The 16509-nt window shown below is 53.3% G+C and overlaps 1 protein-coding gene across 3 annotated transcripts in view; it reads left to right on the forward strand.

Moving 5' to 3' along the window:
• The first annotated feature begins 201 nt into the window (after positions 1 to 201).
• The window catches only part of LMO1 (LIM domain only 1), a 45116-nt gene continuing 28808 nt past the window's right edge, over positions 202 to 16509 (forward strand). For 2 of the 3 annotated variants that reach the window (XR_002725845.2, XM_023189916.1), the window contains exon 1: positions 5070 to 5612. Coding sequence is in view for 2 of the 3 variants with exons in the window: in XM_023189916.1 (XP_023045684.1) it covers positions 5588 to 5612 (25 nt within the window). In the remaining variant the exon portion in view is untranslated. Of the gene's footprint in view, positions 562 to 5069; positions 5613 to 16509 lie in introns of those variants that run through there. The other variant, XM_023189917.2, reaches the window with a different exon arrangement.

Raw genomic sequence — 16509 nt, forward strand, 5'->3', positions numbered from 1 at the left:
AGAAAAGTTCCCGTGCCCTGCGGGTAATTAGTGTCCTTGGAGTTAAATAAGCTAATGGCGGGCACCTCTGGCCCAAGCAATTATGTTTGTGTATTGAATAATTGATTCAATGGGGGGGAAGGGCCGCTAATCAGATCTGAGCATAATGAATTGATTTAATTAACAGGGGAATCTGAGGGGCCCTGGGAAATGCAGCCTTCGCTCGGCTGAGGCGAGCGCGGCCCGCACCGAGGAAGGACGCGCGCGCGGCTCAGGCTCCGGCTGCGGCTCGGCCCGGGCAGCGGCTGCTCGCTAGGCTCCCGCGATCCCGGCCTGGCCGTCTCGACCCCTCGCCGGCCCCCTAGTCCCTCCTCCTGCGCTCCCTGCCAGCGGGGCTGCGCTCCGGACTCCGGTCGGTCTGCCCCCGTTGGCAGCCGCGGCTCTCGGGACTTGGCACCAGCGCTGGGCCGGCGGGAGCAGCGCAGGCGCCCGGCGGCAGGAGTCGGAGCCGCTAGCTCCTCAGTGTCCTCGGCGCTAGTCCGGTTGGAGCCTCAGGGACCATGGTGTTGGACCAGGAGGACGGTAGGTGCCCGGCGCGCGGGGCTAGGGGCGCGGGGCGGAGACTGCGGCGCTGGCCCTGCGGAGTCCACCCCGCTAGCGGTGGCAGCGCCCTCAGCACCCGCGGGCCGCCTCCGGCTAATGGGTGCCTTCCCGGAAGCGCGGCGGCTGGATGTGTGCGCCGGTGCCGGGGTCGGCGGTGCCAGGCTCGGCGGTGCCAGGCTCAGCGCCCGGGCTTCGTCGCGGGATTAGGAAGTCTCCCGGTCCCAACGAGGCCGCCAGCCCTGCGCGCTCCGGCCAGGAACTTTCTCACGGACTCTTGCAGCCTTGCGGGCATCCGGAGCGCCTCCGCAACCCGCACCGCGGGCTTCCAGGCAGTGCCCACTGCCAACCAGTCTCCCAGCCTCTCTGGGTGTCTGCACGTTCCCCTTGCGCACCCTACTGCGGAACGGATCCCCGTGGGAGGGTAGGGGTGCCCACAGATCCTGCAGGTGCAGGGGTGAGGGTGCTGTCAAACCAACAGTGTCCCTGCGGTCTGGCAATCTATAGCTTCGGGATGGGTGACATTGCCTCCGCCCCTGGCAGGGCTGGGGAGGGAGCTGCCATCAGTTCACCCAGCCTGGTATGTTGGGAAGTGCCACGCTGGCTGGGGTAGGTGGGTGGGCCATCTAGTCCAAAATATCAGATCCAACTAGAGGTGGTTTCACCTTGAAGTTAGTGAAGTTTAGGGTCTTCAGGTTCCTTCAGCTGCCAGGTCCTTGGTGGTAATTTAGTATTAGTAGGCTTGTAGTCCTTTTCTTAAAGAGCCCCACGCCCAAACTGCAGTCAGCTTTGGACCTCACAAAATTTCCATCCATCCCTGGGTCCAACTCCTACACTTTCCACTGCCAGTCTCTTGGAAGAACTCACAGCTCTGGCTCACCCAGAGACCATCCGCCACCGAGGCTGGGACAATCCCTTAGTGCCTGAAGGATGAAGTGCTGGGGCAGGAAGCTGGGAGGTTTGGGATTGAGAGGCAGCCTGGCCTTCCTCTCTACCCTAGCTAGTCCCTTGGCCCACCCTACCACCACTCACTATAGTGATCAATTGTCCTTGTTTGCTCAGGGCGATCTCAATTTTAGTACTGAACATTCTGCATCCTAGGAAACCCTTGAGTCACAAGGCAAACTTGGACAGTTGGTCAGTGGGCACCCACAACCTTTTCAGGGCTGTGGTGCAGGGGTAGGGGAGATTTCTTTGCTATGGTGCAGATTTGGCTTGGGCCTCCATAAGGCCTAACAATTTGTAACTGCAGCTTACAAGGAGATCTGTCCAGGCTCTCCAGAAACCAAAAGAGGAAAAGTTTGCCGACTGTGCACTTCTTCACTCCAGCGGGTTGCAAATTTCTGTGCATTGGCTGCTTTTGTGTAAGTAGGGGGAAGGGCAAGGCATCTGAACGTGGCCAGCAGGCATCCTGATTGCACTGCAAAGTCTGTAGGTTTACTCTGTCCTGTCAACTGTGGTGGCCACAGAGTAGGGGTCCTCATCACCCCAATACCTCTCTGAGCATCACCTGTGTGGCTAGCCTGTAACTCCATCTTGGAGGCAGCTGCATTGTGTTGGGTGCAGGCCCTCTGGCTGAGGCACATCTGACAGTCTCCACCAAAGAGTTCTGGAATATCTAGTCTGCCTGGGCCCTCAAGCCCTGCGTCCCACTATCTCCCACCCCCACTCCTAATGCAGGAACTCTTCCTCAGGACTTTCCTCCCAGGTGGAGGGGCAAATTGCTGGGACCTGCCCAGATATTTGTAAGACAGCCAGTAGCATCCGCTTTCTCCTCAAACTAACCTTGGGGATTGGTAGCTGTCCTCTCCCTGCCATCCCCAGCGGCATTTCAAGGGCATTTTGGAGCACTCTTGGCTTGTCGAAGTGAGAGTACATGCTCATCACCTGTGGAATGTGTTGGGTGAAAACTACCTCCCGCAGCCCCAGGGGATCTGAGGATTCCACTCCGGTGGTGTGGGCGTGTCCCTGGACCTAGAAGCAGCTTGGGTGGGGGGAGCATGGGGGTGGGGCGAGTATGGGGGTGGGAGTTACTTGCTTGCCCGTGAGCGTGAGCAGAGAGAGGACATCAGATGGGATGAGTGATGTTCCTATCTGCCTCTGTCAACCCAGCAACCCCCTTCCTGGCTGGAAGCTTAAGCCACCCAAACCCTCCAAGACTTGCTGTGAAGGTTCCTCTCCAGATCAGTTTGGGAGTACCATGCTCACAACTGGGGGTGCAGAAAGAGCCACCTGTGGGCACACACAGCCCCAGTCCCCTGCTGGCATGCCCTACCTGCTTCTGCAGCCCATTGCTGAGCACCCCAGGCCTGCTCTGGTCTCTGGGTTTGGGGCACAGGGCCCTGACTCCCCAAAGAGATGCCAGCCATGTGGCTGCCAATTAGATACCTTGGAGGCTGAGGTGAGCTGGTATTCAGACAAACTCACAGACAAGAGAGTAGAAGAGTGGCCACGGCTAACCCAGTCCTGGTGTGTGGGTCAGGGCCAGTCCCTGAGAGTGAGGAGAAGCTGCCCCTGGAGGTCAGTAGTAAGGCTGCATGCAGCCCTGATGGAGTGAATGCCTCCAGTAGCACAGAGGTTTCTACAGCAAGAAGCTGCCGCTTGCCAGCCTGTAAGGCCCTGTGCTTGCTACACTGTCTAGCTCCCAGCTCTGGTGGGTGTGAGGGGCTGGCACCAAATATGCCAGTGGCAGCGGTGCCAAAGCCTCCCTCAGACCCTGAGGGCATGGGTCTGGCGGCAGTGGCAGGGGAGAGATCAAGCTCGTAGTCCTGAGGCATGCTGAGTCTGAGCAAAATGATATATTTAACATCAAATATACTCAAGGACTATTAGGATTAAGTATTCAAGATGAGGGGAAAGTGAAACCCTCTGAGCTGCAGATGAGGCATCTCATTAGAAGCAGTGCTTTTCTGTTTTCTCAAAGCCTGACTTCCATGCCTAGCAGAGAGGAAGATGGCTGCAGCCCCTGCCCCCAACCCCTGTCAAGCACTGGGGCCTCCCAGGGTTTAAGGGGTAAGACCTAGCCTCCAGGTCTCCTTCAAACCAGTCTCCCCCAAACCCCCTGCATTGTCTGGAGTGCCACAGTTTACAAAGCATATTAACATGCATTAGCTCACCTGATCCCCACAACAACCATAGATGCAGGAAGAGTAAGTCCCCCACTTCACAACCAGGAAAACTGAGGCCCAGATAAAGAAAGAGACTTGCTAAGGTCCACTGCTGGTAATTGGCAGAGATGAGATAAAATCCCAACTGGTGGCCCTTCAGCCCCTTTCCCTTTCTCTGGGTCTAGTCCTCAGAAGTGATTGCCAGGACCAAGCCTCCAACACATCTGTCTGGAGCCCTCCTTGAACTGGAGAAAAATCATTATTTCTATCCCACCCGGGAACTCTGTACTGTCTAGGCAAAGAAAAAAGACTTCGGATTTAAAAGTAGGTGGCCTTCCGGCCAGGCACAGCAGCTCACGCCTGTAATCCCAGCACTGTGGGAGGCCGAGGTGGGTGGATCGTGAGGTCAGGAGTTCGAGACCAGCCTGGCCAATATGGTGAAACCCCGTCTCTACTAAAAAAATACAAAAATTAGCTGGGCGTGGTGGTGTGTGCCTGTAATCCCAGCTACTTGGTAGACTGAGGCAGAAGAATCACTGGAACCTGGGAGGCAGAGGTTGCAGTCAGCCAAGATCACACCACTGCACTCCAGCCTGGGCAACAGAACGAAACTCCATCTTAAAAAAAAAAAAAAGAAAAAGAAAAAAGAAATAAAAGAAAAAAGTAGGTGAGTAGGTTGCCTTCCTAGGGTAGGCAGCCAGAATATCAGCCCCAGGATTCTGGGGAGAAGCAGGGTCCAGGACAAGAGATGGACACTATCTCTTTTCCTGCCTTATGAGTTACAGAGCAAGAATTGTCAATTTCATAATAGTAGCAGGAATCTTTGTTTTGTTCAGTGCTGTATCCCCAGTGCCTTAGAACTGTGCTTGGCACATAATATATGCTCAGTAAGTATTTGTAGAATGAGAAAGGCTTTCAAGGCCAGGCCTTGGCTTACTTCGAGAGAAATTGAGATAAGCTCTCCCACTCCATGGAGTCAGGATGCTTTTGGGGATGCTGCTGGGGTCAGGAGTAGTGCTGTAAGACTCAGGGTAGGATTGTTTGTGCCCTGAAGACGGTTAACTTTGCCAGACAATCCGGGAAGCAACCAGAAACCCCGGGAAGAGCTGGTAGGAAGGGAAAGGATGTGATCAGAGAAATATTGCGTGAAGAGGAGACAAAAGTCAAGGCTGAGGGCCTGGGAGTAATACATGGGGTGCATCCTCCTGACAAACATTGAAGACCACGACTCTGGGATCCGAGGAGAGACGCTCACTGGACCTAGAGGCCTCCAGGTGGCGCTACGGAGCCGGGCAGCCGTGCGTCTCCACTCCCCCATTAACCCGGGAGGGAGGGGGCCTCGGGAAATGTGTGCATTTATTCAGTAGCAGGAGTGCAAACCTCATACATTGAGGGAGAAAGGCAGCGGGAGACGGCCGCGAGATTCCCCCATCTCTTTGAATATAATTTTAGATTGAGATTCAGATTAAATCCGAGGGGAAAACACTTTATGAGGCTGAAAGCTGTGTCGTTGCCAGAGCCAGGGTTATGAGCTATCAAATGCAATTACATTAAGACAGATTATACTGGGCAAATTGAGCCATTTAGAAGGTGAGAATCAAAGAAACGGCTCTGATCCTCTTTTCCCCCTTCTCTCTCCCTCTCCCTCGCTCTCTCTAAATTGCAGTTCGTAGTTCCTTGCAATTCTGAGGCACAAAAGTAGGTGAGACTGCTTTTGTATCTGCGAAGTGCTTCACTCCTGAATGTAATTCTAGCTGAGTGCAATCTAGGTTAAGAGCCGGACAAGCGGGTAATTAGAGCCCGCTAGCTGCCCGAGGACCAGCCGCCCCGCCGAAGCGCGCCCGGAGTCGGCGCCCTTCTCCCGGCCGAGCCTAGCTGCGTCTGGACACGGAGCGCCCGAGATGATGGTGCTGGACAAGGAGGACGGTAGGTGGCGGGCCGGGGTCTCGACGCCCCTCACCCCCTCTCCCCCTTGCCCCCCGCCGCGGCGCGCAGGCACACACGCGCGGGAACGTGGACACACACCTGCTGGCCTGTGCGGGGATTGCGGGGCGGGCGGCGCGCTTGGGACCAGGGCTGGGGCAGGGGGAAGCACCGGGGGACAGCCGGGCGGAACTTGCCCAGGGAGAAGGTGGGCGAGCCCCGGGCTGCATGCGCCCCGGGCCGCACGTCCCGCGGACCCCGGCCGCGAGCCTAGGAGCTGTGCACCGGCCGTGTGCTGCGCCGCTGGGCCTCGTGGAGGCTCCGGCTCCCCTGCGATCTCCGCGCAGCGGCGGTTCGCTTTGAGCATTTCGTCTCTGCGGCTGCTGCTCACACCGCAGCCATCACCCTCGCCCCCGCCGCCGCGTAACCCGAGAGGCGCTGAGCGCTGAGCAAATCAGCGGCTTCGGGGAGAATCGGACTCCAGAGCTCTGGGCAAGCGGGAGCGCGGGAGGACGGCGCGAAAGCCGGGGTGCCCAGCAGGCGAGGGGAAGGCGGTTTGGACCCTCGGGGCACATCTCCATGAGAGTGACTCGATGAGAAAGAGAGCCACCTCTTGTGCTGGCTCGCTATCTCCCTGTCTCTTTGAGCGCGGAGGCGGGAGTTTGGCCCAGAGGAAGAAAGTGTCCCACCGCCGGCCAGTAGCACTCGTGCGGGGGCGGCTGCGAGAATGGCACGAACCTTCCGTGATAGAGCCTCAATGCGCCCTAGAAAACTGCAGGGCACGGGAAAGGTCGGAACAGAGGAGCCCATAGCTGCTGGAAGCCACTAGCAGGTGGTCCCACAGACCCCAAAGCCTTCCTGGCAGGGAGTGCCCTGCAGTTAAGTGTCCTAGAAGGCTGGGGATCCCAGCCCCCTTGAGGGGAAAGCCAAGTGGGTGCCCTAAGATGAGTCCCCAGGGTCAGGAGAGAGGCAGTACCCTGGCTGTCCCAGGACCTCCGGCCCTGTAGGTGAGGCCTGTGTGTTGGTGGTGTAGGGGCATTTGTGATTGTTGCTGTCCTCGCTGCTGCCAGCGTTCTGCGATTGGTGAGGTACCAAAAGGGTAGGTTTGCTTTGAGTCAGCGAGAATCCTCTTAAAGTGACTGTAGTGGCCATCCTCTGACCTTCCACTCAGGAGTCTCTGCTGGGCCCGTGCCCGCTGGACCCATGCCCTCTGCCCCGGGGCAGCGTTGTTGTTATTGATGTGACCAGTTGGTGAAAACGCAAAGCTAAGTGACTTGCTCAGGGTCACACAGGATGCTCGCATTGCTGCTGCCAGGCGCTGATGCCCCCAGGCTGCCTACCACCTTCTGAGACATCCAGCAGGGAGGTGGAATTTGAAGTATCTGGCCTGGGGGTGGCATCTCGGAGGCTCTGTGGCTCTCAGTATGCGTGTAGGAAGAGAAAGGATGGGGGAAACCTCAGTGCTTCTAGGCTAGCTGGGGTGGGACATCATCTTCAGTATGTCTTCTCTATTCACAAGGACCCCTTCCTTGGAGCCCCATGTAGGCCATCGGAGAACTTCATATAGAATGAAAAGGAGAAGAGGGGATCTGGGGTCAGGCCAGACAGGGAGGGAGGAGACCTTGATTTAGTACCTTTCATCACGAACTCCTCGTGTTACTTTGGAACAGTCATGCTTCACTTTCCCTCTTGGTAAAAATGAAGGGCTTGGAGAAGCCAGGGCAGAGGGCACTTCCTTGGTACCTGGGGATACTGTCACTATGGGGAGCATGTAGGGTTCATCTTTAGCAGAGGTTATTTAGCATGCTTGGCTCCCCAGGCCCAAGCCAGGAATCCAGAAGACTCAGGCTCTGTACATGGGAGGCCTCAGGCCAGGGAGATTGGTCTCATGCCAACAAGATGACACCCCCTACCTGCACCCAGGATCTTGCTCTGCCCAGGCACCTCATGATGCCTCTGGCTCTGAGATAATACAAAGGGTTTCAGATGAGCCTTGAGTGGGAATGGATTTCTGGAGGTCATTTTAGCCAGCTCCCTGCCTCCAAATTGCGGTGTACCTCAAGCACCCTGGGCAAATGTTTCTTCTGGTTTCTGTTAGAGCTGTGAAACAAGCTCCAGAGATGCCCCTGCATCCCCAGCCTGTCCAGTCTAAACAATATGGTGCCCACTACCATGGAGCTGCTGGGCTCTGGGGTCTCTTACAGCACAAGCAGCCACTGGGGTCCTAAGCAGCCACCTATTCTTGTCCTGCCCAGCCTATAGCTGTCTTTCAAAAGCAACCTTTCTGCTCATGTGTCTGCACTCCACTCCCTGTTAAGAGGAGTCTGGCCTCCCCTAGTTCCAGGAAACCTTGAAGATGGCACCTTCAACCGGGGGAGGGAGAAAGGTTCTGGATCCGCTCATCTGCTGCTCCAAACCAACCACCTAACTCCTTCCTGAACACTTCTGCCCTCTCAGCAGGTGGCTATCTGAACTGGGTGGCAGCGTTCCCCCACCCCCAGGTCCCCCAAAGAGTGCGTTCCCTGCATACAGCACCTTTTGTCTGGCTGCAGCAGGGACTCAGGGCTGCTATTAACCACCCCCAACGCCTTTTCTCCACCTGACAGCATCTTGTCGGGAGAGGCTGGGGCTCCTCTGGTTGAAGTCGGGTCTGCCAGCTGCCGAGGACCAAAGCTCCCGCTCTGCTGGGCTGCAGGGCTTTCATGTTGCACTTCTGAAAGATAATAAAATATCAATCGTTTTGCCGTAGCAACGGGTTTAAGAGACTTTCTGAAGTATTGAATCGTCAGAAAAAAAATTTTTTTTTTTTTTTGCTTTTAAGCACAGTGCATTATTAATAAAGTAATCCATTAGGTCGAGCAGTGAAGGGTCACCACAGAGACGGAAAGATCTGTTTTGCAAATGGTTAAACTTTGAGTTTTAAGATTAATTGCTTTCATTTGGATGCTTGCTCTTGGCCTAGCCATCTCCACTTTACTGGAACTCAGGGTCCAGGCTTTCTAAATACTGCTGGGTCTGCCTGTCAGCGAAAGGCAGCTGAGCTCCAACTTTCCCGGAGAAATGGCCCTTCTTCCCCTGGCACCTGCGGCTTGGGCTGGCACCAGGCAGTGGGCTTTTGGGGAGGGTTAAAGTCCCAGGGGAGCAAAGAGAGCTACAGCTCTGAACCCTACCCAAGTCAAATGAGCCCTTGGGCTGTTTGAGAAGAGGCCTTTGAGTAGGAGCAGACAGCAGAGAGTCTGAGAGGGCCCAAGAACAGTGAGAGCTTTGGTATGTGGGGGACTGGGCAGGAGAGGATGCTGGGGCATCCAGCTGGGGATGCTCGGATACTGTCAGGTGCACACAAGAGAAAGGCAGGGCTGGGTATAAACGGTCTTTGCAAAGGCCCAGCAGGAAGATGGGGATGACCACAGGAAGCAGCAGGCGGGTTGTGGAACTAACACCAGACATGATTCCTAGAGCATTTTTAATAAGTAAAAATACCCAAGAGAGTGAAGCTGGACTGAGGAGGACCAGACAGCGGAGTCTTCAATTGTTAATGACTGCTAGGAGCACAGCCTCCACAGCTGACTCAGTTGATCCACCAGAGCCGGCACATGGCTATGCTTGGGTACGAACCAGCCCTTGCTGGGCCACCAGTAGGATTTCCTAGGATAGACCCTCATGTTCTAGGCCACAGAGAGTCCTGGGGCCTCTCCTGGCAGAGTGTGCTCACCACTGTCCCAACCCTGGAGAGGTAGGCAGGCCCTGATGCTGTTCCATGCCAGAGACCCCAGCCCATCAGCAGGAAGGCAGAGCCAAGTGGACACTGCTGCCTGCTGAGGCCTGGTAAAGGCCTTGTGAGTCTGGCAGGGTGGGAACCAAATCGTGCACTTGCCCAGTGCCTAGAAGCAGGGGAGTGGGAGGGTTACCATCTGCATCTACCATAACCATTCCTTTCTGCTGGGAATGAGGCATCACATCCTGAGCTGCACATACAGCTGCTTCCCCTTTCTGCCCAAACTTAGCCAGGCAGAGTGTCTGTAAAGATGGGTAACCTCCCCCGCCCCCCCCACACACACACGAGCCTTGGGTGAAGAAGCAGGTGCTTCTCTGTTCCCTGCTCTTCCATTCATTTGCTCACACAGAGCAGCACTAAGAGGGGGACAGGGAAACAACATAAATTGGTCTGTCGTCCAGAATCCATGTCTCGCTAATGTACCCAGATTAACTCAACTGTAAATTGTCTCCTTGGATGGTGGTGTCTTGCTAAAAGTTTCCCATATGATTCATGATTTGGATTGCTTTTAACGGCTATTGGCTAAGCAAGCCGGTGACTGTACAAGGTGATGCAATTGGCATTAGTGAGGGGAGGCACGGGAGCGTGTAATGCAGTCAATACTGCATTAACTACTGATGCCCAATTACAGAGAGCAGGAGAGAGCCTTTCAGGAGCATTAGGACTGGGGGAAGCTGAGATCACTGGCTGCTGCTCGCCTAAAAGCTTCACCCTTTGGATGCCGGGGCTCAGTGCTGGCATGGCCACTCACTTGGCCTCTGTGGTTGTGGGAACTGCCTTTTTCTCTTGCTGTCTGTTTCTGAACATGTCCCACAAAGATGCCTTTAGCACATGAAAGTGGACGTTTCCCTAGAGCTGGGACCTGCCTCTCCCTCCCGAGAATTGATGCCTTACTCCACCCTGTGTCACCCTGTGTCCCAGAGTCAGACCAGGCGGCTGCCCCATGAGCTTCCATTTAAGGAACTTCACAGCAGGCCCTATTTGTGGGCAGCACCAAGAGGAGGTCTATTTTGGTCTCTCACCCTTGGAACAGATGGATGATTGCCAGTGAGTACTGGCAGTTGACTCCCTGTGGTCATGGCAAAGGAAACACGAGGTTCGGCCATGGCCCAGGGCGAGGCTGCCACAATTGGGAGGTGGCCGTGGCTAGACAGGTTGTGCTGTCTGAGCAGAAGGCAGAGCTGTGATGGTGCAGCTAGGGAAGGCTGGGGACCAGTGACTTGAGCCATGTTGGAGTCTAGAGCAGATGCAGGTCCAGGGAGTTAGGAGATCCCTCCAGAGCTGTGCCCCCATGTAGCAGAGAGGCCAAGGCCATTGCTGGATCCATCTCCAGGGTCTGGAGGGCCTCCCAGAAAGCCCTATTCAGGGACACTGAGAAGACTAGAAGATGTTAGGGCAGAAGGTAGAGGAAAGGACATGGGTGTCCCAGTGAGCCAGGTACTGTTTGACTTGCTGCCACCTCTGTCATTGCACTAAGCTATGCAGGTCCAGTATGTCCACTGTGATTTTGTGTTCCACGCCCACCCAGTGTAGAGGTTGCTTGCCTTCAAACCTTTGCCTCTCTACCTTCTCATCTCTACAGTGAGAATAGCCATACCTAATTGACAGGATTATACTCAGGATTAAGTGAGATACTGTCCATGTACACATTTGATGAGCCAGAAAGCCTCATGGCTGTGTGGAGCAACATTGCTCCGTGTTCAGTTACAGTATGATCTGAAATAACTCTGTGTCCAGTCCAGTGCTTTGTTCACTGGTAAGCACTGGGTCTGCACCCTCACTCTGCCAGTTTATTTATCATGGCCCTTAATCATTGCTGCCTGGGAGGCAGGCTGACCTCACTACTTGCCCACGTCCAGATATCTCCCCACGGCAGGTGGCACCTTGGGAAGAGGTCTCTAAAACCACTCTTTGCAAATTCCTCCATTTATAGGTAGAAGTCGAGGTTCAAATAGGGCAAAAGGGCTGCCTAGGGTTCCATGAGGAATTGGAGCCTAGAGCATCAGCATCTTTTCGCCATGCCTTCTGCCCTAGCCCCGAGGCGTGATGAGGCTGGGTGGTAGAAAACTCTGATGACAGCAAACATCAGCTGGACTGGGACCACGGACCACGTGCTTGGGTGTCCCAGTTTTACCCCTTGCCAGCCTACTGACGGTCCAGAAGATACAGTTCTATCCTCAGATGTAAGGTGAAAGATGCTGACGGACACTCACCTGTCCTGGTCCTTTTGAAGTGGAGAAGCCCCAGAGGTTCCTATGGCATGTATCCCATCTTGCTTCCCTGTCCTGTCTGGAGTTGGAGGACATTGAGACATGCAAAATGTCCTCCCATTCCCAGGCTTAGCTCTTTGTGGTGCTGCTAGAGTGAGTTTTCCTGGCAGGCCCATATTTGGGATTGGACTACACCAGTGGAGTCAACTTGTCCTGGCTTGCAAGATATTCTGTGCGTCTGTTCCCAACTCTGAGTTCAGAGACACTGCATTGGTAGCTTGAAATCAGCCACAATTTGTACCATGGACATAAGCAAACTCTACAAATCAGGGTGTTTTCCCAAAGACTTGGTTGTTAAGCATGCATCAGCACATCACCGGATTGCATTCCTCTGGGACTCTGGACCTACCTTTTTGTCCTCTGCTACTGCCATTCTCATCTCACCTACTATCTTTCTCCTGGTGCTCATTAAAACCAGTCTGACCAAACCTCTGCTACCCTGGCAACCTGCCTGAGGCCTACTGCTACTTTGACCATCACACTAAACTATGCAGGTTTAGTATGTCTACTCTGGTTTTGGGTTCCATGAAGACTCAGTATTTGCCTCTATTTCCTTGCTCCAATGTCCTCCTTGCCTGACATGCCCTTTCTCCTTTAGTTGGCTGAGGTTTCTCCAAGACCATTCCAGACCATGCTCAGAGACACATCCACCAAACCTAGCAACAAGTTTGTTCACCACTGGTGGGTGTGTGTTCATTTCCTGTTCTGTCTAAGGCAGGAGTCCACAGTCGCTGATACAATTAGGGGAAAAGTAAAAGCAGGTGGTGTGAGAGGAGTGAGTAGGTTGGTTCAGGTTGCAGGGGCAGCTGCCCAGTGTGAAGGCCCATGGGCTCAGATCACTAGCTCCTCCCTCCGTCCCTTCCCCTGGAGGTCAACTGAGCTTTCTTGAGTGGCCTCCTGTCTTCAGGTGTAGTCTGCTAGCATGAATCAGAAAACCTGGGTTTTGTCCCAGCTGACTGCTGTGTGACTTCAGGCAATGCACTGGGCCTCAGTTTTCTCATCCCTACAAAGGGTGAAACACCTAACTAGCACTTTATGTCCAAGCACACACTTGGTAAACCAGAAAGTTTCATGCTTGCGTGAATTGACATTGCTCTCTGCACAGTTACAGTATGATCTTTTGGCTTTGGCCTCTCAGCCTTTAGGAGTCATAAAACACAATAGCTATCATTATACTGAACCCTTACTTAAAAGTGCGGCATTGTGCCGTCTATATGTATCAAGTAGTTATTGCTGCGTAATCAGTTACCCTAAAATGTAGAGCCTCAACACAATAAGCATTTATTTAACTTGAAAATCTGTGGGTCAGTGATTTAAGCAGGGCTTGGCTGAGCAGTTTTTCTGGTTTCAGCTGGGCTCACTCACACCTGGAGGATGGAGGATGGCTGATCAGTTGGATGCTGGGCGTGAAAAGACTGTGAGGCCCTCATTAGCCAGTAGGCTTGTCTGACTTTTTCTTATGGCAGAGACCGGTCCAGAAGGTATGGAAGCACACAAGGCTTCTCTTTTTTGAGACAGTCTCGCTCTGTTGTTCAGACTGGAGTGCAGTGGCACAATCACAGCTTCCTGCAGCCTTGACCTTTTGGGCTGAAGTGATCCAACTTCTTCAGCCTCCCAAGTAGCTGAGACTATATCACCATGCCTAGCTAGTTTTCATATTTTTTGTAGAGATGAGATTTCACTATGTTGCCCAGACTGGTCTTGAACTCCTGGGATCAAGCGATCCACCTGCCTCAGCCTCCCAAAGTGCTGGGATTACAAATGTGTGCCACCACGCACCACCGCACCTGGCCTACACAAGGCTTCTGAGGCCAAAGTTTGGCACTGAGATGTTGTCACTTCTGCTGCATTCTATTGGGCAAAATAAATCACAAGGCCAGCCCAAGTTCAAAGGGTGGAGAAGCAGATTCTGCTCTTGAAGGTAGGAGGTGAAAGTCATATAACAAATGGTGTGGCTATGGGGAAGGGTAGCGAATTGGGGTCATTTTTGTAATCAGTCCACCAAGCATCTTCCATGTATAATCTCATTTAATACCCCTAAGAACCTTAGGAAGAAGCTACTATTACCCTCATTTTACAGATGAGAAAATTATTGTACAAAGAGATTGAGTAATTGGTTCCAGCTCCTACAGCTCAAGAGTGCTAGAACTGGGCTGTGAACCCAAGCAGGTTGACTGCAGAGTCAGTGCGCTCACTCTCTGTGCTCTGTCTGCTCCCTTTTCCAGCTGTCAGACGTGAGGATACAGAGAAAGACTCTCAGAGTTCAAGGAAGGGTGAGGAACCTTCGAGATGACTTCGGGTGGAAGGAAGCTTGCTATGGGCAGTTTGAGGGGGGCTGCCATGGGAGCCCAGCTCTATTCCTCCCAGAGCAACCCTGGCAGGGGAGGGACCATAATGAGGTCAGTCCCCATTGCCTCTTTCAGGTTTTTCTCTCTGTCCTGCAAAGCCACTAGACAGCTTGAAAGGATGTGATGCTCTGTGTTCCCAGAGCTGACTTAGACCTGGGCATATATGCAGATGCAGCGAGGTGAGAATCAATTCATTGGTTGGCCCCTAGCCTCAAAATGGGGTGGTAAGTGGGCTGGTGAGAGGCCTGTGTACATTCATAAACCAGCTGATTGAAAAGCAATATTTCAGATAAATACAAGCCAGCGATCTATCAGTGGTTGTAATAAAACCCAGGCTTCAGGCTGTGATTTTATTTTGAAATAATAAGAATTGCTTGATTCTTTTTACTTGAGTTACCATGGTAATTCCGGCGTGGAGCAGTGTTATATTGATTTAGAAAGTGGACAGTAATATTTCTTTTGTGTTATTCTGTTTCTAGGCCTTGATTTCTAATTTCCACTTGGAGATTACTTTTATAAATTTCTTAAGTCCTTCCACTTTTTTTTCCTCTCACAGTATAATTTTCCTCTCATACGCTGCTATGTTCTGAGCTTATTGGTTTGCTCTTATTTTAAATTAAACTTGCTGGTTTCAAATATTGAAATGACATCTTTGTCTGTGTCTGTACTTTGGTTTAGCAAAATATTACAGTCTGACGCTTTCTGCTTAATAATTTAAGGGAGGCATTCTGTCGGCCCTCACTGGGTGCTGATAACTTATGACTCAACCAACGCAGGCCTTAAACTCCTGACATTTTAATATTGTGTGGTGGGAGTGGCTGCCCTTCTTCTCTGAGTCTCAGTGGGGAAAAATTCGTGTGGTACCCCAGAAAGGAGTTTTAATAATTCAACTTTGCTGGTTGGCACGATGACTTGATAGAGAGCAGGAGGGAGACCCACTCTTGCCAGACAAGGCCTGGGCTCCTACAGTCCTGCTCCATCCTGCATGTCCTCTCCCCTCGATCTTTAAAAACCCTAATCCCTGATGACAGTATCCAGGAAGGACTGAGTGGGGCTACCTGTGGGTGCCATCAGAATGTTCAAACTGTCTGATTCTCAGTTTTCCTTTTGTAAAACAAGCGGAATTAGCATGGGCTTTGAGTCACACAGGTTCAAATCCTGTCTCTGCTGCTAAGTCATTCTGATGAATAAATTCTACTAATAATTTCAAGTAGTAAAATGGGTATGAACACGGTTACCTTTTAGGTCTGTTGAGACTTGATCAGGCAAAGCTTCTGACAGTCTTGCAGATGACTGGTGTCATTTCCCTGTCCTCCCTGGGGTACTGGTGAGAGCAGGGGAGACAGGGGAAGTGGATGTGCTTTGGAAAACTTGCCCTGCTCCAGACAGGCCTGGAGTTCCCAGCCCTGGGAGGATTGCTCTTTGGAAAGGACTCACGGCTGTGGCTCCTTGAGGACAAGGCAGCCTCTCCCACTTTCCTCCTCTGCCCAGCTGAGGGCAGGGGGCCTGGGTAGGACAGCTGGAGACAGGGCTCTGTCCTCTGGGCTCCTCTCCTCAAAACACTCCACCTCAAGGCCTGTGCTCTAGGAGGAAGTTCACAACAACATGGGTTGTGAGGCAGAGAGCTGTCTGCAGGGCCCCCTATCAACGGCCCGAGGAGAGGGCCCTTCTCTACAGAGTATGTATGCCAGTGTGACAGTGGATTAATTATCTACAGCTGTGTAACACATTACTTCCAAAATTAGCAGCTAGAAACAATACCCACTTATTCTCTCATTGCTGTGGGACAGGAATCTTTACGGGGTTCTCTGCTCCGGGGTTTCTCTCAGACTGTGATCAGGGTGTCACGTGGGGCTGTGGGTTCATCTCAAGATTCATGTGGGGTTGTTTCAAGCTCAGTAATTTAGTTGCTGGCAGAATGCAGTTCCTCACGGGCTGCTAGACTGAGAGCCTCCATGCCTTGCCGGCTGTGGTGGCCATGCCGTATGGGCCTCTCCAACGTGGCTGCCAGCTTCCTGAAAGCCATTGAAAGACAGTGTCTGCTCACAAGAAGAAAGTCTGTCTACGAATCACAGATGTGACATTCCATCACCTTTGCTGTGTTTCCTTCCTCGGGAGCAAGCCACTAGGTCCAGCCCACACTCAAGGAAGCGGGGCAGATGACATAAGGGTGTGAGTGCCAGGAGGCAGGATCACGGGGGACCATCTTAGAAGGTGGCCTGCCGCTTGCCGGGCGCGGTGGCTCAAGCCTGTAATCCCAGCACTTTGGGAGGCCGAGACGGGCGGATCACGAGACCATCCTGGCTAACACGGTGAAACCCCGTCTCTACTAAAAATACAAAAAACTAGCCGGGCGACGTGGCGGGCGCCTTTAGTCCCAGCTACTCCGGAGGCGGAGGCAGGAGAATGGCGTAAACCCGGGGGGCGGAGCTTGCAGTGAGCTGAGATCCGGCCACTGCACTCCAGCCAGGGAGACAAAGCCAGACTCCGTCTCAAAAAAAAAAAAA

Source organism: Piliocolobus tephrosceles, chromosome 13 (assembly GCF_002776525.5).
Source record: "Piliocolobus tephrosceles isolate RC106 chromosome 13, ASM277652v3, whole genome shotgun sequence".
In the NCBI taxonomy this organism is placed as follows: Eukaryota; Metazoa; Chordata; class Mammalia; order Primates; family Cercopithecidae; genus Piliocolobus; species Piliocolobus tephrosceles.